This window comes from Scyliorhinus torazame, chromosome 2 (genome assembly GCF_047496885.1).
Source record: "Scyliorhinus torazame isolate Kashiwa2021f chromosome 2, sScyTor2.1, whole genome shotgun sequence".
Classification (NCBI taxonomy): domain Eukaryota; kingdom Metazoa; phylum Chordata; class Chondrichthyes; order Carcharhiniformes; family Scyliorhinidae; genus Scyliorhinus; species Scyliorhinus torazame.
The window spans coordinates 31,076,198-31,102,179 of NC_092708.1; the positions used below are offsets into that span (position 1 = coordinate 31,076,198).

Consider the following 25,982-nt stretch of genomic DNA (forward strand, 5'->3'; position numbering starts at 1 on the left):
TCTGAACTAGTCGCCCCTTGAATATGTCCCAGCATCAATGACAACCTAGTGGGGAGCTCAATTGACCATACCTTTTGCACAATAAATCCACTTCTCATGAGCACCCCTGTCTACCACTATGGAACATTTAGGAAGTGATGGTCTCCCCTGACACACAAGAAGAAGTTCCACAATGAAGTTTGGCTGCTGGTTATAGTTCAGAGACGTGAATTCTTGCACGTGCCAGATGCTCATTGTTCTATGTTCTCACTGATCCATCCTTCGTAAAGTGAGTCTTCGCTGTGGCAGCTCTGTGCCCTGTGCTCTTGTATACAATGAGGGCAGTGGGTGCTTTCCATTTTCCATGCACAAAACAAGCCTGCAAAGGCTCCAGAAAAAGAGACTCAATTGATGGAGGGATTGAGACAGGCATGGGTAGCAGGCCTTTTGGGTTGCCTGATGTTCACCAGTTGACTCAACGACCACCCCTTAATTCTGCTCCCAGTATTGGTGAGAGAGCCCTTAGAAATAGGACACATTGTCACTCATTATCAAGGACGTGCTAGACAAAAAAAAAAAATCCATTTACCACTGTCATTTTCTAAAATCAAATAGCTTTTTGTACAATCATTCTTTCATTGTTTACAGGAAAGGTTTCAAAGGTAAATCAAGAAAATGTCTATTTGGCGGGGCTTAATTCGTTTTGCATTTTAATAATGAGGACATGGCAACCTGGTGCTGGTTGCGACGGGATGGACTTCATGTTTCATCTCTTCAGAACCACTTTCATGAGCCTAATTTTTTTGTTGTATCTGTACAAACTCCATCATTGTGTCGTAGTACACCTATCACCTGAGTTTGCACTTGGCAGTCCTGTACTTACTATTGCATCTCGGTACCCTTGGGCCTCATACAACTCAATGTTCCATTGCAGCAAACCTGTCAGTGGGTTGACATCTATTACTTAGGAAACTCCCATGCACCACCTCCATAGAATCCCTACAGTGCCAAAGGAGGCAATTCAGCCCATTGGATTTGTAACAACCCTTTGAAAGAGCACCCCATCTAGGTCCAGCCTCCCACCTGCCCTATCCCCAACCTGCACATCTTTGGACACTAAGGGTCAATTTATTATGGCCAATCCACCGAACCTGCACCACTTTGGCCTGAGGGAGGAAACAGGAGCACCCGGAGGGAAACCACGCAGACGCGGGGGGATGTGCAAAGTCCACATAGTCACCCGAGGTCGGAATCAAACCCGGGTCCCTGCTGCTGTGAGGCAGCAGTGCTAACCAGTGTGCCAACGTGCCGCCCCTTTCAGCAGGTTAAGAACATCCTCTGTCAATGTTGTGGTGATCGTTCAAAATCTTCCACCTCATTAACACTCGTGCATAACGATCATCGTTTGGAACTACAGGACTTGAGTATTGCTGAAAAGGGACAAGCTTTTGGTCAGCACTCATCAGCACAGATGCAAGAATTCAAAATTTCAAAAGAAACAACAATTTATGTTGCATGAGAAAAGGGTATACATAAGTTGGCAAGCTGGCAGTGGACAAGGTTCCCTGGTGAATTCCCTATGGCAATATCTCAACCAATGAGAGTCAACTTGCCAACCAATCAGCATCCGTTGCTCCCTTTGAAATTTGGCATTCTTGCATCTGTACTAATGAGTGCAGCATAAAAGGTTCACTGAATGTGTCTTTGTTCAGCAATATATAATAATCATGAGAATGGAGGCTGAGACTAATTGTAGCACCCTTATCAACACAGCAATTAATATCATCCTATACCACCATGAATTTGTGATTTAATGTAGAACAGCACAGCTCTGCAGAGCTTAGCTACATATGACCTTATCCAGTGGAACCTTTGTGGATGCCCAGGAGTTTGCATTATCTAGCAGGGAAGTTATTTATTGTGGCAACAGACTTAACTTTATCCCAAGGGTTCAAATTGTGAAAGTTAGGATTAAGAAAGACAATTAAGTGGATATTTAAAAATTCAGTGAAATCTGAAATTAAAAGTCTCGTGATGACAATGAAACCATTGTCGATTGTGGTAAAAACCCATCTGATTCACTAATGTCCTTTAGGGAAGGAAATCTGCCGTCCTTGCCTGGGTTTGGCCGACATGTGACTCCAGACCCACAGCAACATGGTTGACTGTCAATTGTCCTCTGGGATGGCCTAGCAAGCCACTTAGTTCAAGGGGCAATTAGGGATGGGCAATAAATGCTGGCTCAACCAGCGATGCCCACATCCCATGAATCAATAAAAAAAGGAGTAGAAGCTTTTCGGGATGACAGAGTTTCCGAAAAAAAAGAGACAGGCAGTCCTCAGGACAGATGCAAGAACGCCAAATTTCAAAGGGATTCTGACATCAGCCCTGGTGAGCGCAAGATAAACAGTTTGGACAGCATGGGCGAAATTCTCCTACCCGCCCCGCCACATTTCTGCGCCGACCGGCCGGCGGGAGTCTCCGTAACACCGGCCGGTCAATGGGGTTTCCCATTGTGGGGCACCCCCACGCCGTCGGGAAACCCCCGAGCGCCGGCAGAACGGAGACTCCCGCCGGCGGAGAATGACGCCCCATATCTCTCTTTTCCTTAACACTACTCAAGCAACTAATTAATAGCACTAAGTTACCCTGAGTTATATTGGACTAAGTTACCCTGAGTTATATTGCTCAAATAGGTTCAGGAGGCAGTTGTTGCATTGCCAGGCAAAGAGGAAATCGAGGTTCGTTATGAGAAACGAATGGTTGAGGCTGAGTTATCATCATAAAAGTGAATTCTAATTAAAAGATATGTTATTAACCTTTCTATTTCTTTGAATTGCAAATGATCCTGTCCATCCCTTGAGTACATCTGTAAAAATCCAGAACAGAAGGCACAATAGCATTCTGCATTCAAATTGTCTCACTCTTACAAAAATTGAACACATTGGCAAAATATAACTTCGCCATGACATTTTTTAAAAAATTACTTTTTATTGATTGAATTAGCTTCCACATTTTCTTCCTTTGGCTGCAATTTCTCCCAGCAAAAGTGATCCAGAAAATTGCACAAAGTTAGGCTTCAGAATCTTGACAAGTTCCTCCATTTCAACCAAGCATTTAATTCCAACCAGCGAACAGCGCCAGACTTCCATCTTCAGAAACTATTAATTGAATTGGGAATACTTGAAAAATTTCAGTCCCCTTGCAGATTGAATGCTGATGTTTGAACTTTGCCTGTGAGGATGCTGTTAATTGAATAAACCACACGGTTTTGCAATGCTGCAAAGTGTAGCGAAGGTAGAGATATTGGCAGCTCACAGGGGTTTACACTAAATTGTGCAAACGTTACAGTTAGTTGTAGCAAAATGTATAAACACACCAGCATCTGTGGAGAGAAAAACAGCTCACAGGAAAGGTCACAGTCCTGAAACGTTTGATTGATTTTCTCGTCACAGATGTTGGCGGGCATGCTGAATATTCCCAGTAATTCCTGGTTTTATTTCAGATTCCCTGCAGCTGCAGTATTTTGCTTTTGCTTCCATGAGGCTGGATTCTCCAACCTTGCCCGGCACAAGAACACAATGTGCGGGCCGCGTACAATGGAGAACTCATTGACCTTGGGCGGGATTCTCTGGTCAGCCGGTGGAAGCGGCTGGAAAATCCTGCCCCGTATGTTTTTACCAGTAATTCTCTCCCCTCGCTCTCTTTTTCTATATCTATGATGTGGAGATGCCGGCGTTGGACTGGGGTGAGCACAGTAAGAAGTTTTACAACACCAGGTTAAAGTCCAACAGGTTTGTTTCGATGTCACTAGCTTTCGGAGTGCTGCTCCTTCCTCAGGTGAATGAAGAGGTATGTTCCAGAAACATATATATAGACAGATTCGAAGATGCCAGCCAATGCTTGGAATGCGAGCATTAGTAGGTGATTAAATCTTTACAGATCCAGAGATGGGGTAACCCCAGGTTAAAGAGGTGTGAATTGTGTCAAGCCAGGACAGTTGGTAGGATTTTGCAGGCCAGATGGTGGGGGATGAATGTAATGCAACATGAATCCCAGGTCCCAGTTGAGGCCGCACTCATGTGTGCGGAACTTGGCTGTGAGTTTCTGCTCGGCGATTCTGCGTTGTCGCGCGTCCTGAAGGCCGCCTTGGAGAACGCTTACCCGGAGATCAGAGGCTGAATGCCCTTTACTGCTGAAGTGTTCCCCGACTGGAAGGGAACATTCCTGCCTGGTGATTGTGTGATTGGAACATACCTCTTCATTCACCTGAGGAAGGAGCAGCGCTCCGAAAGCTAGTGACATCGAAACAAACCTGTTGGACTTTAACCTGGTGTTGTAAAACTTCTTTCTATATCTAGAGCGAGAGAGATTATTATGGACACTTTTTATCGCATGCTGATGACACCCAGCTCTACATCACCACTGCCTCTCTTGAAGCTTCCATTGTCTTTGAATTATCAGACTGCTCATCTGATATTCACTACTGAGTGAGTAGAAATGTCATTGTCTTCAGTCCTCAACACAAACTCTGTTCCTTGCCACCGCTTTCATCCCCCTCTCTGGCACGGTGTCTGACACAGTGATATATCCTCCACAGCCTTCTGCGGCAAAGAGTTCCACAGATTCACCACCCGCTGGCTGAAGAAATTCCTCCTCAAATCTGTTTCAAAGGATTGTCCCTTTAGTCTGAGATTGTGTCCTCTGCTTCTAGTTTTTCCTACAAGTGTAAACATCCTCTCCACGTCCACTCTATCCAGGCTTCGCAGTATCCTGTAAATTTCAATAAGATCCCCCCTCATCCTTCTAAACTCAAACGAGTACGGACCCAGAGTCCTCAACCGTTCCTCATACGACAAGCTCTTCATTCCAACCTCGTCTGGACCCTTTCCAAGGCCAGCACATCCTTCCTTAGATACGGGCCCAAAACTGCTCACAATACTCCAAATAGGGTCTGACTGGAGCCTTATATTGCCTCAGAAGTATATCCCTGGTCTTGTATTCTAGCCCTCTCGACATAAATGCTAACATTGCATTGGCCTTCGTAACTGCCGACTGAACTTGCACGTTAACTTTAAGAGAATCGTGAACAAGGACATCCAAGTTCCTTTGTGCTTCTGATTTCCGAAGCATTTCCCCATTTAGAAAATAGTCTATGCCTCCATTTCTCCTTCCAAAGTGCATAACCTCACACTTTCCAACTTGTATTCTATCTGCCACTTCTTTGCACATTCTCCTAGCCTGTCCAAGTCCTTCTGCAGCCCATCTGCTTCCTCAACACTACCTGCCCCTCTACAGATCTTTGTATCATCTGAAAACCTAGTAACAATGCCTTCAGTTCCTTCTTCCAGATAATTAATGTATATTGTGAAATGTTGTGGTCCCAGCACCGACCCCTGAGGCACACCACTAGTCACCGGCCATCCTGAAAAAGACCCCTTTATCCCCACTTTCTGCCTTCTGCCAGTCAGCCAATCCTCTATCCACGTCAGGATCTTACCCTTAACTTATTTAACAGTTTCCTATGCGGCAACTTGTCAAAGGCCTTCTGGAAATCTAAATAAATCGCGTCCACTGGTTCTCCTTTGTCTAACCCCCTTGTTGCTTCTTCAAAGAACTACTTCCTTGTTACTTCTTCAACGATCACCAACATCGCCTACTTCTAAGCTAAAAGCACCTACCTCTCCCTCTATAACATTGCCAACTATCTGCTGCTGAAGCCCTTACCCATGCCGTTGCTACCTCTAGACCTGAGTGTTCCAACGCTCGCTTGACAAACCTTCCTTCTTCCGCTGTCCGTAAACTTGAATTAAAATGATATCCAAACTTACAGCAAGACCTATTGACCCAACAGTCACTGTCTGGACTCGCTGACCTTCCAGGTGCAGTCATATCCTAATTTTAAAACTCTCATCCTTATTCTCGATTCCCTCCCAGGTTGCACCCTCCCTTATCTCTCCAGCCTGACAACCGTCCAAGATTTCTGTGCTCTTCTGCTTCTGGCCTCTCTCTTGTACATCCACTATTTTAACCACTCCACCATTGGGAGTCATGCCTTCAGCTGCCTAGGCTCAACGTCCTTTCCACTACCCCTCATTTAAGATACTACATTGAAGATACTTACTACATTATCCAAGCTTTTGGTCACTTGTCTTGATACGCTTTCATACAACTCAGTGACAATTTTTGTTTGTTAACACTCCAGTGAACAAGGCGGGATGATCTACTGCAGTAAAGGTGCTCTATAAATGCAAGTTGTTGTTATGTTTATGTGCATTTATACACTGGTGGGTACATAGATAATATACATAGTTTATATCCATATATATGTTTTAAGCATTGTTACAAATGTGAAGTTTTATAAGTTTGTTATGTTTTGGGGATTGTTTTTTAATTTAGAGCAAAATGGAGCAACGGATGGGAGGTCATGTGACCTGTTACGAATCCTTCTGACTGTAAATCTGGGTGGTTTGATTGTTAAAGATCCAAACGAGTTGTTGATAATGTGGGGTTGTAAATGGTTGTACATTAAACTGTCCATTTAATTGCATGATGGAATAGGCTGGGGCGTTACTGATAGATAATCAGCATTTCTACCTGGATACAAGATCCATGTGATTTAAGATGTCATAAAAATGAGATAGGGTGCATTGTCGGATCTCCTGAAAGGGCGGCAATGTGGCACAGTGGTTAGCACCGCTGCCTCACAGTGCCAGGGACCCGGGTTCAATTCCGTCCTTGGGTGACTGTGTGGCATTTCCACGTTCTCCCCGTGCCTGTGTGGGTTTTCTCCGGGTGCTCTGGTTTTCTCCCACAATCCAAAGACGTGCAGTGTCGTGTTGGGTGTACCGCTATACAGACGAACCAACATGGTTGTAGATGGTACAACTCTGTTTTATTATTCTTGATAACAACATCTGTAAACTTATGACTGTGGTTCGTAATTTACCCGTTAACCTGTGGACCCAGCCCTAACACTATCTTAGAGAGGCACTCAGCACATGGTGTATGTCTGAGTGGCACGCTGTGAGCTCTGTGCCCTGAGCTGTCTCCTGCTGGAATGAGCGGGAACTGTGGTGTTCCCCGTATTATAGTGCGTGTGCTCTCACTAGTGGTTGGCTGTGATGTTGCGTGTGTGTTGATTGGTCCGTTGATCTGTCCATCAGTGTGTATGTGTGTTTGCACCATGATATGTTTATCTGAATATCATGACATCCCCCCTTTTTACAAGAATCTGTGCCTCTGTGGTAATAAATATTGGTGTGTACTGAGTGCAGCTGAATATGTGTGTGCAATATCGACAACATGTACATGAGGCTAAACTATATACATAGGAAGGTGTCAGGTGCAACATGGCAACAAGGTTGTACCATAAACAAAACAAGTGCAATCATCAAACATCGAAAACACACTCCTGTAACGACAAAAAGAGAAACACATTAACATTGTGGCACAACACTTTAGTGAGTCCAATGTGCAAACAGGCTCATAAGTCCAGCCTAGTAGGTGGGCGCCGAATTCAGGTTGACCGTTAGGGTGGCACACCATTCATCACCCGGATTAACGCTGTTCTCTGGCATCGGCTGTTGGGTCCTACTTGGGGACATCCGATTCCTGTCAATGACCACAACGCGGAAGGCTTCCCGGTCGTCTATATCACCGGTCTGTACATCGTCAGGGTATGACTCGGTGTATGGAGGCTGAATGGCCCGCACGTCCCTGCGAGGCTGGCGGAATTGGGGAGCGTTGGCAGGTTGAGCTGCTCGACAGCAGGCAGCGTAGTGGCCCATCTTGCCACAGCGGGAGCATTGTCGATTCTTTGCTGGACATTGTCACTTTAAATGTGTGGATCCACAGTTGCCGCACGTCGTGATGTCATGGCGTTTGTTGCATCACCGCGCATGCACAGTTCGGTCCTGCGTAGAGCGCACCTGCGTGTCACGTCCCTCTGCCTCAACGTCTCTTTTGGCGCGTACAAGCGCGGGAGGCTGCGGAAAGCGCGCGAAATGGCCGCCCTCGTCCGGGCCGCAGGCCGGGAGGAACTCGATCGACTGGACCCGCTCGGCATCATAGGACCCCTGCCGTGCCGATTCGGCCGCATGGAATTGGGAGTACCTGCTGGTCATGGTTTCATGGAGGACGCAGGCTTCGATGGCAGTGGCTAGGGTGAGGCTCTTACTTTATAGGAGCTGCTGGCGTTGGGTGCCCGAGGTGACCCCAAAAACTATCTGGTCCCGAATCATGGAATCGGAGGTGGCCTCATAACCGAAGGACTGCGCGAGGATACGGAGGTGTGTCAGGAAAGATTGAAAAGGCTCATCCTTACCCTGCAGGCGCTGCTGGAAGACGTACCTCTCGAAGCTCTCATTCACCTCTACACTGAAGTGTTGCTCAAGTTTTAGAAGGACCGTCTTGTACTTTGCCTTGTCCTCACCTTCCGCGAACACCAGGGAGTTGTAGATGTGGATGGCGTGTTGCCCTGCCGTGGAGCGGAGGAGGGCGATCTTCCTGGTGTCCCATGCATTCTCCCTTTCTGTGGCTTCTAGGAAGAACTGGAAGCGCTGTTTAAACAGCTTCCAGTTGACGCCAACGTTTCCAGCGATTTGGGGCGGCTGCGGCGGGCTGATGGTGTCCATGGCCCAGGATGGCGGATCACTGAAGATGTGCAGGTAGGTCTCACAGTTGCTGGGTTCCAATCCTGGTCCTCTGTCATGTTGGGTGTTCCACTATACAGACGAACCAACACGGTTGTAGATGGTACAACTCTGTTTTATTACTCTTGATAACAACATCTGTAAACTTATGGCTGTGGTTCGTTATTTACCCGTTAACCTGTGGACCCAGCCCTAACACTATCTTAGAGTGGCACTCAGCACATGGTGTATGTCTGAGTGGCTTACTGTGAGCTCTGTGCCCTGAGTTGTCTCCTGCTGGAATGAGCGGGAACTGTGGTGTTCCCCGTTTTATAGTGCGTGTGCTCTCGCTGGTGATTGGCTGTGATGTTACGTGTGTGTTGATTGGTCCGTTGATCTGTCCATCAGTGTGTATGTGTGTTTGCACCATGATATGTTTATCTGAATATCATGACATGCAGGTTAGGTGGATTGGTTGTGCTAAATTGCCCTTAGTGTCCAAAAAGATGAGGTGGGTTTGTGGTGATGGGGCGGGAGATTGGGCCTGGGTGGGGTGCTCATTCAGAGGGTTGGGGCAGACTTGATGTGGTTGAATGGCCTCCTTCTGCACTGTAGATTAGCGATTCTAAATTCTAATCTTGTGGCATACGAATTTCACGGGCAGCGCATTGCACTCTGACCCAAAAGAGAAATAGGGAGCAGATGGGAACAGCAAGTCTCTGTGGTTTACTGCGCAGGAATGCGGGCGGGGGCTTGTGCTCAGATTGAAAAGACCCAATTCACGAGGATTTTAACGATAAAATCGAGCGAGAAGGAGAATATCCAGGAAAACCCTCACCATGAAAGACAGTTCTGAGGTTAAAAAGCTGGGAAAGATAAGAATGGAAGTAAATCCTCAGGAACTGAGGATCAATTTGGACTGTTTCCGGGTGAATTGAATGTCTAATTCAGTGACAGGGTGCAACCGTGATGTATGAAATTGCTTGGTCATTTTAAATGTTAAAAGAGAAAGTTATATCTGTGATATATGAGGTATATTTCCCTTTGAAGATGTATAGCTTAAGCTGCTGTCAATCATTAGCAACTTGGCGGGATGTATTAGTTCCATGACTTGTTTTTCGTCAATAACAGCAGATGGTTAAAGTAAGACAGCCTCCTAGTTGACATTGTTTGTCTGTAGTCTTATCTTCAAATAAAAAAGCCATGTCATTGTTTCATCAATCTTTGCCGCGTGATTGGTATGTTAATATCAAAGGGAAGGACATAAAATGGTGGCAGCATGGTCTAAAGATTTGATTGAGACGTATACAAGCCTTCATTCTTCTGGATCCAGCAGAAGAACATCGATATGGCAGTGAGACAGCTATTAAGAACTCACGAGGTGGAAAGGGTTCTGCAACTCTGTCTGAATCCTGCTCAGTGAGCCTTCACTTTGAGATTGCCCCTCACTTCAGGCAGCAGGCACCATGTCCTGGAAAGATTGGACAAACTTGGGAGAGCTTAATCAGTGCACATCTACCTGCTGTGACGTTGAAGCAGGAATGGACGTTAAAGCTGACACTGGAAATTCTAACTTTAGGCAGAACTCATAGATCGGAGGGATTCCATTGTTGCTGTTTACTGCCCCTTCAGGTCAGGGTGATGTTAAAGTACTGAAGGCTGGGCTGAAAATCTTTTATCTTGTAACAGCTTCCAACAGCCAAAAGACGTCAGCAAAACAGCTCTTTTTCACTGTTTTAGTTGTTGAGAAAATCATGGGCGGAATTTTACGATTTTGTTTCAACGTTTTGCCTTGGATGGGAAAAGCAGAGAGCAGCCTGCCAGCTACATTGCCAGCTTTTCCTGCGATAGTTTCAAACACTTTTTTTTTAAATATAAGGGGTGGATTTTTTGTTATTTGTTCATGGGATGTGAGCATTGCAGACTGGGCCAGCATTTATTGCCCGTCCCTAATTGCTCTTGCAGGGCAGTTAAGATGTGGATCTGGAGTCATATGTAAGTCAGACCAGGCAAGGACGGCAGATTTCCTTCCCTAAAGGGCTTTAGTGAGGTAGATGTTTTTTTAAGACAAGAGACAATGTTTTCATGGTCATCACTAAACTTTTAATCACAGATTTTTATTGAATTCCTATTTCACCATCTGCAGTGGCGGGATTTAAACCTGGGACCCCAGAGTACTCTGGGTCACTGGTCCAGTGACAATACCACTATGCTGCCGCCTCCCTCTGAATGAAACACGCCCTGCCAGCAAGCTTAGCCCCGCCAGCAAGCTCAGCTCAGGCATGACCCTTTCCCCCAGGGGCACTTACCTGTGCTCCCTCGACAGTTTCTGTTTGGCAGTTTCCCACCGACTGACATTGCGCCTGTGGCGGGAGGCGGAGGGGAATCCCGACATAGGGGGATGTTGCAGCAGGCAAGCCTGCTAAGTGTATGTCAATATATGTCGATGACGTTCCTGACCTTTCATGATGGGAACCCCATTACATCATTGGCGGGGGGCAGAGATAATCGTGCGGGGAAATCCCGTCGACGTGAAAGCTGTTTTGGGACAGCCCCTCGATTTTCCCCCTCCGCCGCCATTCCCGCCTACTGAAAACAGGGGCAGAAAATCCCCCTCATATCTTTCAAACTTATAATTGATTTTCAACATAGAAAGACATTGCAGTATCTGGACACTTGGATGTTGACCTGGAGTGTTTTCTTTAAAGAGGTTCATAAGTTCTGGGCGACACAGTGGTTATCACTGCTGCCTCACAGCGCCAGGGGTGCCGGGTTCGATTCCAGCCTTGGGTGACTGTCTGTGTGGAGTTTGCACGTTCTCCCCGTGTCGACGTGGGTTTTCTCCGGGTGCTCCGGTTTTTCTCCCATAGTCCAAAGATGTGTAAGTTCGGTGAATTGGCTGTGCTGAAATTGCCCGTTATGTCCAAAGGCGTCCAGGTTCGGTGGGGTTATGGGGTTACGGGCAGGGGAGTGGGCTTAGGTAGGGTGTTCCTTCGAAGGTCTGTGCAGACTCGATAGACCAAATGGCTTCCTTCTGCACTGCAGGAATTCTATGGTTCTATGGTTCTAAGTTCATTGGGATCAAGTCTGTCTTCCAAGAAATCACCTGACCAGCATGATACTTGAAGATCTGTTTGTTTGTTTGGAACTGTAATCACATTAAATGATGGGGGAAACTGAAAGGCAAAGGCCAGTAACATACTGGAAATCACATAGCAGAGACATGGGGGCGAGATTCTCCGACACCCCGCCAGGTCGGAGAATCGCCGGGGGCTGGCGTGAATCCTGCCCCCGCTGGTTGCCGAATTCTCCACCACCGGATATTCGGCGGGGGCGGGAATCGCGCCGTGCCGGTTGGCGGGACCCCCCCGCGATTCTCCGGCCCGGATGGGCCGAAGTCCCGCCGCTAAAATGCCTGTCCCGCCGGCGTAGATTAAACCACCTACCTTACCGGCGGGACAAGGCGGCGCGGGCGGGCTCCAGGGTCCTGTGGAGGGCGCGTGGGGCGATCTGGCCCCGGGGGGTGCCCCCACGGTGGACTGGCCCGCGATCGGGGCCCACCGATCCGCGGGCGGGCCTGTGCTGTGGGGGCACTCTTTCCCTTCCGTCTTCACCACGGTCTCCACCATGGCGGAGGCGGAAGAGTCTCCCTCCACTGCGCATGCACGGGAATGCCGTCAGCGACCGCTAACGCTCTCGCGCATGCGCCGCCCGGAGATGTCATTTCCGCGCCAGCTGGCGGGGCTCCAAAGGCCTTTCCCGCCAGCTGGCGGGGCGGAAATTCGTCCGGCGCGGGCCTAGCCCCTTAAGGTTGGGGCTCGGCCCCCCAAGGTGCGGAGAATTCCGCACCTTTGGGGCGGCGCGATGCCCAACTGATTTACGCCGTTTTGGGCGCCAGTCGGCGGACATCGCGCCGATACCGGAGAATTTCGCCCAATATATTTATCTATGTAGGGCTTAGTTCATGAAATAAGCCAGCCAGGTTCCTGAGGTTAATAAATACTTAGTTTAATTTCTAAAACTCATTCAGGTAAAGGTGCGGAAATGATTTGATGTGTTAGGCAGGTCGGTTCGGTGTAGACTGCACTTGATTCAGTGATGCGAGAAACAGACCTCTAACACTGTAGAAGATCCAACACGGTTTTATTGAACGACAGAACTAACATATATATTTAACTGTGGGTCGACACTATACTGAACTGACTGGAGACCTTGTAGTAGCCTGACCAGACTTACTAGCTACCGCATGGTGTTTGCACTGTGCTAGCTCGTGGACTCTGACTGTCTCAGTGGCTGGGTCCCGAGAGAACGGGAAACCTAGTGCCCTCTGGCTTTATAGTGGTGGTGTCCTGTCTGGTGATTGGCTGCACTGTGCTGTGTGCTTACTGGTCATCCTGTGTGTCAATCACTGCCTGTCTGCACTTCATTATATACATGTGTGGATATTATGACATGATTAACAAAAGGTTTGAAATGTACAAATATGTCCAACCACTCACTGATGCAAAAACAACTCACACTTAAAAACAGCTTGTGCCATTCACAAATGCAACATAGAAGCTGCTGTAAGCCACTGTTCCTTGATTAGGAAAAGCGTCCTTTTCAAAAAATGTTTGAGACATTTACATGCCAAGCCGATGGCATTATAAATTAATATTTTATACAACACATCTTTATAACACTGTACATTGTCTAATCTTCAAGTAAAAATCCAACATTACTGTTCCACCAATTCTTGTTGTGTGATTGGTATGTTTCCAATGAAGAGGAGAAGGTAACCTTTTGTAGTTTGAAACATTAGTTTCGGACCAAAGTAGGGTTTAATTAATGTTTTTTTCTTGGCAGTAAAAGCTGTAAAATTTGTAATCGTGTTGTGTTGACCTTTGAGTTGGTCACTGGGTATTCAAATTTCTTTAAAAAAATAATTTGAGCGTGATTCTCCCCCAAAATTTCTAAGTTAATTTGTGGCGGGTTTTTTAGGGAGTCTCCCGCCGGCTCTCGCCGGCAAGTTCCCCACACAGCTATTCAATGACACTTAGCCACTTTTGGGGGTCCTGGGAGTTTATCACCGATTTAGCCCACACTTCGGACTCGATTCTTCCGCCCCACCTGCCGCAAGAGCGCCATAGGCGAGACACCAGCAATGGAGAAATCCATTCACCTCGGGCGGGTTTCTCCGGTTGCCGGGCAGACGCGGCCAGAGAATCCCGCCCTTAGAATTTTTTTTACCACTGGGAAGCTGAACTCCGAGATCGGTCCGCAATTTTGAAAGGGTGCCCTGATTTCTAAGTGAGCTTGTGTGTCACCCATGGGCAATGTCAACCTCCACACACATGGACACTACCCCAAACCCCTGAATTGACGGCTTCCCACTATGGGATTCCTGGGGGTCCCGTCTCTTTAGCCCCCCCCAAGCACCCTTATAGCGCTTCCTCCCTTCTAGGACCCCACTCGTCATCCCTCCAACCTCTCCAAGACCCGTACTTACCGGATCCGCACTTCCCCACCCATCAAATCCCCACACCCTCATTTCATGGGCATGGCCCCCCTCAACCCCTGGCCCTTGACAGTGCCACCCTGGCACTCAGGAACACTTGCACTGACACCCTGGCACCTGGGCAGAGATCCTGCCAGCTTGTCATCCAGGCAGTGCCAGGGTGGTGGTGCCAAGGTGCCAGCTGAGCAGTGTACTGGTGCCCACATTCCAGGGGGAGGGCCAGGGGGCTATCCTGCACTTACCCTGACTACCTATGGGTCTCTGATGACCCAGGAGACGCACTCGGTGCCGTTCCGCCTAGTCACGTTTGTGTGGACCAGCACAGATCGGCGCCCGGTTGCTGCCTCCCTGGGAGGCCAGGAATCGAGGAAGGCAGGTAGGTCGTAAGTAGGATTTGACTTACTTCCCAGGGCTACGTTCGCTCACGTCCATTTGGGGCGGAGTTCCGACACCGGCTAATTGCGGGACTTTGGTGAATACCGTGAGGCGGGGAGGCTGTCTGGAGGCCTGCTGGAGGCCTCTCCTGGGATTCCCCAGCCATGTTGTGCTCTCGCTTGAGCGCAATGTGGCTAGAGAATCGCGCCCATTGTCTCCAAAGAGATTGTAATATATACATATGTATATACAACAAATAATAGTACTTTTATACTTATTGGTTACATTTTGTTAAAAACAGGTACAAGCAAGTGGATATAAAAGCCCCTCAGTCTGCTCAGCCTCGTGCAGTCAGTGGGTTCCCCTTAGAATCAGCTTCCTCTGCTGTGCTTAACAACAATCCAACCTACTGATTTATTCAATTCATAAAAGTAGTGCCAATATTACTGGAGTAATAATCTACAGATAGCGAGTTTTAATCTCTCCATGAGCATTGAGAAGTTAAAAACATGAGTGGGCAATTTGAAAGAAAACATTGGAAATCCAATAAGATTGGTGTCGGCGGAAGGGACCGTGTGGAACATGGTGGTTTTGAGTTGTCATTACTTACTCAAGTCTCGAATTGGACCTTAAAACTCTCAACTCAGAGACAAGAGTGCCTCTAGCTGGCACATGAGGAGTATGGCTAGTTTTCCACATGAGAGAATCGAATCACAGACTGACAGAATACTACAGTGCAGAAGAGGCCCTTCGGCCCATCGAGTCTGCACCGATGCATGAAAGGCCCTGACCTGCCCACCTAATCCCACTTGCCAGCATTTGGCCCATAACCTTGAATGTTATGGTGTGCCAAGTACTCATCCAGGTACTTTTTAGAGGATGTGAGGCAACCCGCCTCTACCACCCTCCCAGGCAGTGCGTTCCAGACAGTCACCACCCTCTGGGTAAAAATGTTTTTGCTCAAATTCCCCCCTAAATCTCCCACCCCTCACTTTGAACTAGTGTCCCCTCGTAACTGACCCTTCAACTTCAGGAACCACCCTGTCCATGCCCCTCATAATCTTGTACACCTCGATCAGGTAACCCCTCAGTCTTCTCTGCTCCATAGAAAACAACCCAAGCCAATCCAACCTCTCTTTATAACTTAAATGTTCCATCCCAGGCAACATTCTGGTGAATCTTCTCTGCACCCTAAAGTAGAAAGAATGCAGAAAAGATTTACTAGGATGCTACCGGGACTTGATGGTTGAGTTATAAGGAGAGGCTGGGTAGACTGTGACTTTTTCCTCTGGAGCATAGGAGGCTTAGGGGTGAACTTGTAGAGGTCCATAAAATAATGAGGGGCATAAATAAGGTAGGTAGCCAACATCTTTTCCCAAAGGTAGGAGAGTCTAAAACTAGAGGGTTTAAGGTGAGAGGGGAGAGATTCAAAAGAGTCCAGAGGGGCGATTGTTTCACACAGAGGGTGGTGAGTGTCTGGAACGAGCTGCCAAAGGCAGTAGTAGAGGCGGGTACAATTTTGTCTTTTAAAAAGCATTGAGACAGTTATATGGGTAAGATGGGTATAGAGGGATAATGGACCAAATGCGGGCATTTGCGACCAGCTTAGTGGTAAAAACTGGGCTGCATGGGCAAGTTGGGCTGAAAGGCCTGTTTCCATGCTGTAAACCTCTATGACTCTATGACTCTTCTTTCCTTAATGTGGAGACCAGAATTGCACACACTACTCCAGCTGTGGCCTCACCAAAGTTCTATACAACTCCAACATGACCTTCCTGATTTGTATTCTATGCCCTGACTGATAAAAGCGAGTGTCCCATATGCCTTTTTCACCAGCCTATTAACCTGCCCTCTGCCTTCAGAGATCTACCTGCCCTTCTGCCTTCAGAGGATAAGGCAAATCCAGTGCTAACAATGAGCCTAAGAGTTTACTTTGAGGGTATTTTTGATATTTCTGAGTGGAAATTCAGTTTGGGAGGCCGTGCAAAGCAGGTAACAGGAAACCAGAAGCGCGTCTGACCTTTTTTACATTAACTCCCATCAAACAAAAATGGGTGCCATGGGCTGCCGGCTCCCCGATAGCCATCAGTTGCTACCACACAAGGCCGACTTATATCCCTTTGGGGGCTGCTAAAATTGTGAATCCAAGTCAGCTCTTTAATTTATTTTGACATATGTGTGTCGCTTTAAGGAGAATTCTTTTTGCGAACTGACGGAGATTCCAGTCAGTGGTGATTGCTATTGTCACTGATTCTCACTCGCACCATTTAAACCAGTGCCTGCTGCCTGCTTTACCTGCACTGGTAGATGTTGTGCCCGATTTGGAACAGAGTTTCACCAATCAAATGCTCAAAACTTTTGGTGAGGTAGCTTATCTTTGACAAGGGCAGTGGTTGCCATGTGCCAATTAACAATGCGATCACCTCCCAGGACTAAGGGGAGATTTTAAAAGTCAGTCAGGGACCCCACCCCCTGGAATGGTATTTAGTTGTCCTCTCTGGTGGGTTTCTGGACACCATCTATCCCATCGTGCCCATGTAGTCTTTGTAGGAGCTATCCAGTTAGTTCCAGCTCCGCTCCCCAGTCCTCCTCCTCCCCAGAGCCCTGCTTTTTTTCAATCATCCTGCAATCATTTTCCTTATCAAATTGAAAATTATAATTGAATATTCCTTCCACCAGCCTTTCAAACAGTGAATTCCAGATCATAACTCACTGTGGAATAAAAGAATACTCTTCATTTCCCTTCTGGTCCTGATTGTAGTTCTTCTATCATTATTAACATTAAGACTGTGTAATTTGTAAATACGTCTGCCCAGCTCAAGAGACCAGACAGCCTTCCTTTAACGAGACACATGAACCCCTGTGCTGTACTCTCACAGGTATCGATCTGAACGATGGACAGTGGCATGCCATCAATTTGAGCGCCAGACGGAACCGTGTCAGCGTTAAGTTGAATGGCGAAGCAGCCTCGACTGCTCACGCGACCACGCAGATGTGGATGACCTCGGGGAGCAGCTACTATTTCGGAGGTGGGACCTGTTCCTTGGCAGAATCAACCTTTTTACTGAGCGGTGGACCCACTGTTAGATTGTAACATGCCGTCCGGTACTGAGATTACTTTGAGTCGCATGCTCAGTGATGTGCGTCAGAGCAATTAATTACAAAATGTTATAGTCTTGGCAGGAAGGAGGTGCTGGCCTTGGAAAGGGTCCAGAGGAGGTTCACAAGAATGATCTCTGGAATGAAGAACTTGTCGTATGAGGAGCGGTTGAGGACTCTGGGTCTGTACTCGTTGGAGTTTAGAAGGATAAGGGGGGATCTTATTGAAACTTACAGGATACTGCGAGACCTGGATAGAGTGGATGTGGAGAGGATGTTTCCACTTGTAGGCAAAACTAGAAGCAGAGGACACAATCTCAGACTAAAGGGAAAATCCTTTAAAACAGAGATGAGGAGGAATTTCATCAGCCAGAGGGTGGTGAATCTGTGGAACTCTTTAACGCAGAAGGATGTGGAGGTCAAATCACTGAGTGTCTTTAAGACAGAGATAGATAGGTTCTTGATTAATAAGGGGTTCAGGGGTTATGGGGAGAAGGCAGGAGAATGGGGATGAGAAAATATCAGCCATGATTGAATGGCGGAGCAGACACAATGGGCCGAGTGGACTAATTCTGCTCCTATGTCTTATGGTCATATGGTCTTATTGAGCATGTTAACTCTACTTGGACGTAATCGCAGATCTTTGATCTCCAGCTGGCCTGCCCCTAGGCTCCTACCACCTGACACCCCTCCTGGTGAAGCTCGATCTTTCCCCCAGCCATTTGGAATGTAATTAAACTCCTTAGGTCCAAATTTAACTTTGTGCAAGTGCATGGGTTTTCAATTAAATTCTCACACTTTGTTTCTCAATTGGATGTTTCTTTTTTCTTTATAAATTTAGAGTACCCAATTAATTTTTTCTAATTAAGGGGCAATTTAGCGTGGCCAATCCATCTAACCCGCACATCTTTTGGGCTGTGGGGGGTGAAACCCACGGAAACACGGGGAGAATGTGCAAACTCCGCACGGACAGTGACCCAGAGCCGGGATCGAACCTGAGACCGCGGCGCCGTGAGGCAGCAATGCTAACCACTGTGCCACCGTGCTGCCCTGAATCGGATGTTTCTTGACCATCAGTCAAATAGCCTTCCCTCCCATATTGGATCTATCTTTCCACGACGGTTTTCTCTTGATGTTAATTCATTGAGACTCCTGACAATCCATGAGAGTCGGCCATCTTCTCTCAATGGTGAAGACTAGGATGCATGAAAATTAAGAGCAGTTGTAGGCCTTTTGGCCTCTTGAGTCTGTTCCACCATTCTATAAGATCATGACTTATCTTCCACCTCAACTTCACTGTTCTTCCCCATTCCCACATATATTGATTCATTTAGTTTCAGAAAATCTATCAAACTCCGTCTTGAATATACTGAAAGACTGAGCTCCCATGTTCTCTGGGCTAGATAATTCCAAAGGTTCTCATGAATGAAGACATTTCTCCTCATTTAACGCCGAAATGGCTAACACCTTATCCTGAGATTATGATCCCTAGTTCTAGGCTCTCCTGTCAGGAGGAATGGCCTTTCTGAAGCCACCCTGCCAAGCACTGGAAGAACTTTATACATTTTGAATAGATTCTTTCTAATTCTTCTAAGTTTAAGGGAATGAGGGCCATTCTACTCAATTTCTTTAGGGATCAAGAGATTTTGATTTTATATGTAAGATCATTGTTGATTCAACACTTCAATATGAATGTGCATCTTTTCAGCTTGATGTTTAATTAATGCTTGCTCAGCCTTACTATTCTAAGCAATATTGTACCTGCTGTGCTTCAAAGGCTGCCCTCGACGTGCCATTGATGCTGCTGGATGTTCAAACACCATCCATACCTTTCAAGGCTGCATGCGCCTTTTCTCGATAGACAACCAGCCAGCCAATCTCATCCTGGTGCAACAAGGCTTTCAAGGCAATTTCAGCGACCTACAATTAGATTTGTGTGGTATCATGGACAGGTAATCCCATTTCCTATTTCACATTCGATAAATACGTTAAAAGTTTCATTATCATTTTAATGCAAAACTCACACAAAAGCAATTTAGTCCCTCAAAGCGTCCGATTTGAGTTTCCCCACCGCATATCAAAGATATAACTTCGGACTTTTAATAATAATAATCTTTATTAGTGTCACAAGTAGGCTTACATTAGCACGGCAATGAAGTTACTGTGAAAATCCCCTAGTCGCCACACTCTGGCACCTGTTCGGGTACGCAGAGGGAGAATTCAGAATGTCCAATTCACCTGACAAGCACGTCTTTCAGGACTTGTGGGAGGAAACCGGAGCACCCGGAGGAAACCCCGCAGACACGGGGAGAACGGGCAGACTCCGCACAGACGGTGACCCAAACCGAGAATCGAACCCGGGACCCTAGTGCTATGAAGCAAAGGTCTAACCCCTGTACTACCAAAAACTTTCTTTGAAAATAAGAAATCATTTTTCTGCTCTATGATTGAATTTTCTTTCTCCACATGTACAGAGCCAGGCGACCCCTAACTGGAGTTAACTTTGATATGTACACACAGGTCATTTGACCTATTGCGTCTCTGCTCGCTATTGTAAAGAGTCTCATTAAAAAAATATATAATTTGCAGTGCAGAAGGAGGCCATTCGGCCCATCGAGTCTGCACCAGCTGTTGGAAAGAGCACCCCACTTAAGCCCACGACTCCACCCCATCCCTGTAACCCAGTAACCCTACATAACCATTTGGATACTAAAGGGGAATTTAGCATGACCAATCCACCCTGCTCTTTCTCGTAACATAGAGGGGTTAATGTGAAGAATATTTGATGCAAATGAGGAAAAGGCAACAAAACAGACTCTTTTTTCTGATGCTAAAATGTTTGGACCAAGAAGAGTAACATTTCAAAGGGGCACTGAATGAGCTTGAAAGGGGAATACACTAATTTTCCACTAATTGCAGCAGCTATGGAGCAAAAAATAGAACAAAATAGGTGTTAATGCATACCACTAAAAATGGCAGTCGCACATATTCAGCAAGAGGTTCCCATGGAATCTGAACAGAGCAGAAGGAGGCCATTCATCCCATCAAGTCTGTACTGGCCCTGCCAAGAGCACCCTACCTAGGCCCACTCCCCTGGCCTATCCCCGTAATCCCGTAACCCCACCTACCCTGTTCATCTTTGGACGCTCAGGGGCAGTTTAGCATGGCCAATCCATCTAACCCGCACGTCTTTGGACTGTGGGAGGAAACCGGAGCACCCGGAGGAAACCCACGCAGACACCGAAAGAACGTGCAAACCCCACACAGTTCCTGGAAAGAAATTGCCGCTCCTCATTGAAACCCCCTGGGAACCCGCCTTGCTTTATTTAAAATTAGATTGAGTGGGTACGGCTAACCTCTCCAACCTGCATTTCCTGACCCATACTGGCCACTAATGATTCGCATCATTACATAAGCTGCAGACTAGTGTCAGTGGTGTAAGTGGGCCCTCTGCACACGCCCTCCAAGACCTACTTCAACCCATACAAGCATCAGATGCAGAGACAACAGCACGACCATTGCTAATGCCAGGACCAGATTTGAACTAGCTTCTAACGGTGCTTAATAGGGAAAGCAATGTGCATGGTACAAGAGTGTTTTTGACAGAATCCATCTCCTGTTCAGTATATTGACTACACTGCTTTCTGTTTGAATGAGACTTTCCATTTAATGTCAACTGATGATGAATTATAAGCATTTGATTCTGTGGATTCACCGACTGGAAGCCGGGTTTCATTTATTGAGTGAGGAAAGCATTTTGTGTCCTTGTTTGTGTGATAGGTGTTTACCAAATTACTGTGAGCATGGCGGGGAATGCTCTCAATCCTGGAGCACCTTTTACTGCGACTGCACAGGGACTGGTTATACAGGAGCCACCTGCCATAACTGTGAGTAACCTTGAACTATGTTACACCATGACGTTACTGCTCATAGCTAGACAGGCTGCAATGTTGGGGGTTGGGGAGAGGTGGAGGCCTGCGTTTTAGGAAGTAGGTTTTGCCTTGAAGGCCGGGGACAAATGTTGTGCACCCAGCCACTTGAATGAGAATGGTATTGAACGTTGGGAGTTCAAAGACAATGCATTGAACTCTTAAATCTCAGCAGATTGGTGACATTTCAGATTTCGCTCTCACCCCTCCTCTCTGCTACCAACATCCCCCCCCCCACAACCCACCTTCAGCCCCTGCCCCCTTACCCAACCACCACCAAGACCAAGTTTGTTTTAATCTTTTGTGTTGGATTTCAAGTACTGTTTCCCCTTGCATATGGCCATCAACCTCGTTTGGGCAATTTTCCACATAGCTGGGTAAATGCCAATGCTGTGGCTGTACTGCGATAGCTTGACGAGGGATGTGGCTGATTCTAGAGCACAAGTCTTCAATATTACATCCATAGTTTTTACCGTATCCAGTGCATTGGATGCATGGAAACACCATCACCTGCAAGTTTCCCTACAACCCAGAATTTCTTCAGCCAGAAGATGGTGAATCTGTGGAACTCTTTGGCACAGAAGGCAGTGGAGGCCAAGTCACTGAGTGTCTTGAAGATAGAGATAAATAAGTTCTCGATTAATAAGGGGATCAGGTTACGGGGAGAAGGCAGGAGAATGGGGATGAGAAATATATCAGCCTTGATCGAATGGTGGGGCAGACGCATTGGACTGAACAGCCTAATTCTGCTCCTTTATCTTATAGTCTATGATCTAAGCTACACCCCATCCTGACTTGCAAATATGGCATTGTTGCTTCACAGTTGCTGGGTAAATATCCTGAAACGCCCACCCTAAGAGCCCACCCTACATGACATGGACTGCAGCGGTTCAAGAAGGCGGCTCACCACCATTTTCTCAAAGGCAATTAGGGATGGGCAACAGATGTTAGCCTAGCCAGCGAAGCCCACATTTCACAAATGAATAAAATAAATTTGGGGGCGGCCTTGGGGAGGGAAATAATTGCCGCATTTGCACGATGACACCTCTGACCTGGTGAAAACGACCTGTACTTTATACCAGCTCAGCCACTGAGTGCACTATCGAGCCTTAAAGGTGTAACCTCTCCTGTTGCCTTGGTGATGTTAGCATTCCTTTGACCCAGTGTTCCTGAGATATTAATAATGGGTAAATTGAGATGTTTACGATTTCATGGAGTGGATAGAAAAAAAATAATTTTGCTGGTGGGGGAGTCCAGAACAGGGGCCAAAATCTTAAAATGAGAGGCAGACCATTCCGGGATGATGTCAGAAACATTAAGATACAAAAAAGGTAGTAAAGATCTGGATGTCGCACCCCCAAAATGTCAGCAGTCTAATATGTGGAAAAGTACCCTGGAACACCAGTCAACTTAAGATACAGGCCCAGGGTATTTGGGCTCGGGATCAACTGAACATTTCAAAACTATTATCATTGACTGATTTAATGATGGACTTTTTTGTGAGGTACGAACATAAGAAGCAGTAGTAGGGAAAGGTCATTTGGCCCTTCGGGCTTGCTCTGCCATTCTATGCGATCGTGGTTTATCTGATTGGGCAGCACGGTGGCACAATGGTTAACACTCACAGCGCCAGGGCCCTGGGTTCAATTCTGGCCTCGGGTGACTGTCTGTGTGGAGTTTGCACTTGCTCCCCATGTCTGCGTGGGGCTTCCTCCAGCTGCTCAGGTTTCCTCCCACAGCCCAAAATGTGTAGGTTAGGTGGATTGACCACGCTAAAAATTGGCCCTTAGTGTCCAGGGATGCGTAGGTTAGGTTATGGGGTTATCGGGCAGGGGAGTGGGCTTGGACGGGATGCTCTTTCAGAGGGTCAGGGCAGACTCGATGGTCCAAATTGCCTCCTTCTGCACTGTAGTGATTCTATGATTCTATGATTATGGGTTCAACTTTACTTGACTGACTTATCCCCACGACCCTTGACTCCCCGCTTCTTCAGAAATCTGTCTGTCTCAGCCTTGACTATTTTCAATGGCCCAGCTTCTACAGTTCTCTGGGGTAGAGAATTCCAAAAGTTCACGGCCTCTGAGAAGAAATTTATCCTTATCCCTTGTGGTAGTCACCACTGTTTGTATATATGGGTATTATGGTAAGGCCCCTGTACTACAGGTACGGGGGTAGATCCCTGCCTGCTGGCTCCGCCCAGGAGGCGGAGTATAAATGTGTGTGCTCTCCGAACAGCAGCCATTTTGTAAGCTGCTGGAGGAGGCCACACATCTCTGTGTAATAAAGCCTTGATTACATTCTACTCTCATCCCGTCGTAATTGATAGTGCATCATCCCTATCTTAAATAGATGACTCCTTATTTGGAAAAGGTGCTCCCCCACCGGTTCTAGGCATCCACACAAGGAAAATCATCCACTCAGCACCTATTCTGTTCAGCTCTCTCAGAGTCTCAGAAAAAGGTTCGGAAAGGTTATGGAATCAAGGCGGGTAGATGGATTTTGAGGCACAAGGCCTTGTTCTATTCTAATTGATTGGCGAAGCAAGTTGGAGAGGCTGAATGTCTAACTCCTATTCCTATGTTCCTATTAATGACGTTTACTTATCACTCATTTCCTATTTGAAAAGGCCTGGTGTATTTAGCAATGGGCGAAGCTTCAGGATGAAATCCCTGGAAGTAATGGAGGAAGATGAGAAGTTGATTGAACAGCACCCGGTTGCTTACCCAATGCAGGTTCCCCATCGATTTTGTGGAAAATGGATGGAAAATGTGTGGAAAGCGTGGCGAAAGTGCGCAGTTTTGAAAAGACAGTGGGCGCTATTCCCTCCCCCCATGCCGGGTGGGAGAATCACCGGGGCGCCGCGGCGAATCGCGCCACATCACCCCAACCGCCGCACGCGATTCTCCCACCCCCTGGAAACCAGTGGCGCGCGATTCGCACCGGGCTGCTCGGAGAACCGGCGAGCGGCGAGTCTCCGGCCTGGATGGGCCGAGCGGCCGCTACGACACGACAGGTTCCCGCCAGCGCCCACCACCCCTGGTCGCTGCCGGCGGGAACTCTGTGGGAATGCTGGGGGGGGGCGGCCTGTGGGGGGGAGGGGGCTCCTTCACCGGGGTGGCCTCCGATGGGGTCTGGCCCGCGATCGGGGCCCACCGATCGGCGGACCGGCCTCTCCCCTCCCGGGCCTACCTCCTTCCGCGCGCAGCCCCAGAACACTGGCTCCATGTTGGTGAGGGGCCGGCGTGCGTAAGATGTTCCACGCGCATGCGCAGGATGGCGCAGCCCAACTGCGCATGCGCAGGATTGGGCTGCCCCAACTGCGCATGCGCGGGTTGGCGCAGCACCCATTTGGCGCCGCGTAAGGACGCTGGAATAGCGTGAATCGCTCCAGTGTCGTGCTGGCCCCCTGTGGGGGCCAGAATAGGTCGTGTCCGGGCCCTGTTTGCGTCGTTGTGAAACGCGACTGCGTTCACGACGACGCGAACACCTGGCCTCAATATCGGAGAATCGCCCCCGATAAATCAGGAGATTAAAAAAAGTCAAGGCCTTCAGTGGGTCATTTGCACTGGAAGACATAGAATCATATAATCATGGAATTTATAGTGTAGAAAGAGGCCATTCGGCCCATCAAGTCTGCACTGGCCCTTGGAAAGTGCACCCAATCTAAACCCAGCAACCCCTCACAATCCTTTTGAACACTGAGGGCAATTTAGCATGGCCAATCCACCTAATCTGCATGTCTTTGGACTTGCATAGGTCACATAGTATAAGCCCAGCTCTTAATAACTGTACGTAGCAAGCGATGGTTGGAGGGTGCATTTGCTTGTGATTTTTAGGCCAATGGAAAAGAATTGGTCAGGAGAGGCATTTTCACAGGGGCAGACTGGGCCATGCACCTACAATTTGGAGTTATAATTGACGTAATTCCCATGCAAATCAGGCGGAACCTGCTGAGGTGCCTTTAAGAAGCCAATATGGCTGATCACTTCAATGACAGCCTCGAGGGCAACAGCATAAGCCAGGTGCTGTGCTGGGCTCATTCACTTGACCCTCAAATAATTTGTTACCTGACACATCAGTTTTATTTTTAATCACACCTCGGGAGAAAATCACTGCAGTAGGGCCATCCGCAAGGTAACCACCACTAAGGAATTAATTTGGACTTGAAACCAATTGGCTTCCAGCAATTCTTTATTGGACTAAACCAATTTTTAACCAACGTAGTGTTTAAACAATGAAGAAGTAAAAAAAAAGTTGTCCCTCAGGTTGAGGTTGTAACCCTTGCATGGTGTTCCATTCTGGTTTCCCTCTGTCTCAGTCTCTATAACTCAAGTTACATAGATACATAGACGATAGGAGCAGGAGGAGGCCTGTTGGCCCTCCGAGCCTGCTCCGTCATTCATCACCATCATGGCTGATCATCCAACTCGATAGCCCAATCCTGCTTTCTCCCCATAACCTTTGATCCCA

The 25,982-nt window shown here is 47.4% G+C and overlaps 1 protein-coding gene across 2 annotated transcripts in view; it reads left to right on the top strand.

The window, feature by feature from the left end:
* Window positions 1-25,982, top strand: part of LOC140387024 (contactin-associated protein-like 5) — a 1,394,308-nt gene that overhangs the window by 792,626 nt on the left and 575,700 nt on the right. For both annotated transcript variants that reach the window (XM_072470006.1, XM_072470014.1), the window contains exons 9-11: window positions 17,364-17,513; window positions 19,361-19,535; window positions 21,364-21,470. In XM_072470006.1, coding sequence (XP_072326107.1) covers window positions 17,364-17,513; window positions 19,361-19,535; window positions 21,364-21,470 — 432 coding nt within the window. The remainder of the gene's footprint in view (window positions 1-17,363; window positions 17,514-19,360; window positions 19,536-21,363; window positions 21,471-25,982) is intronic.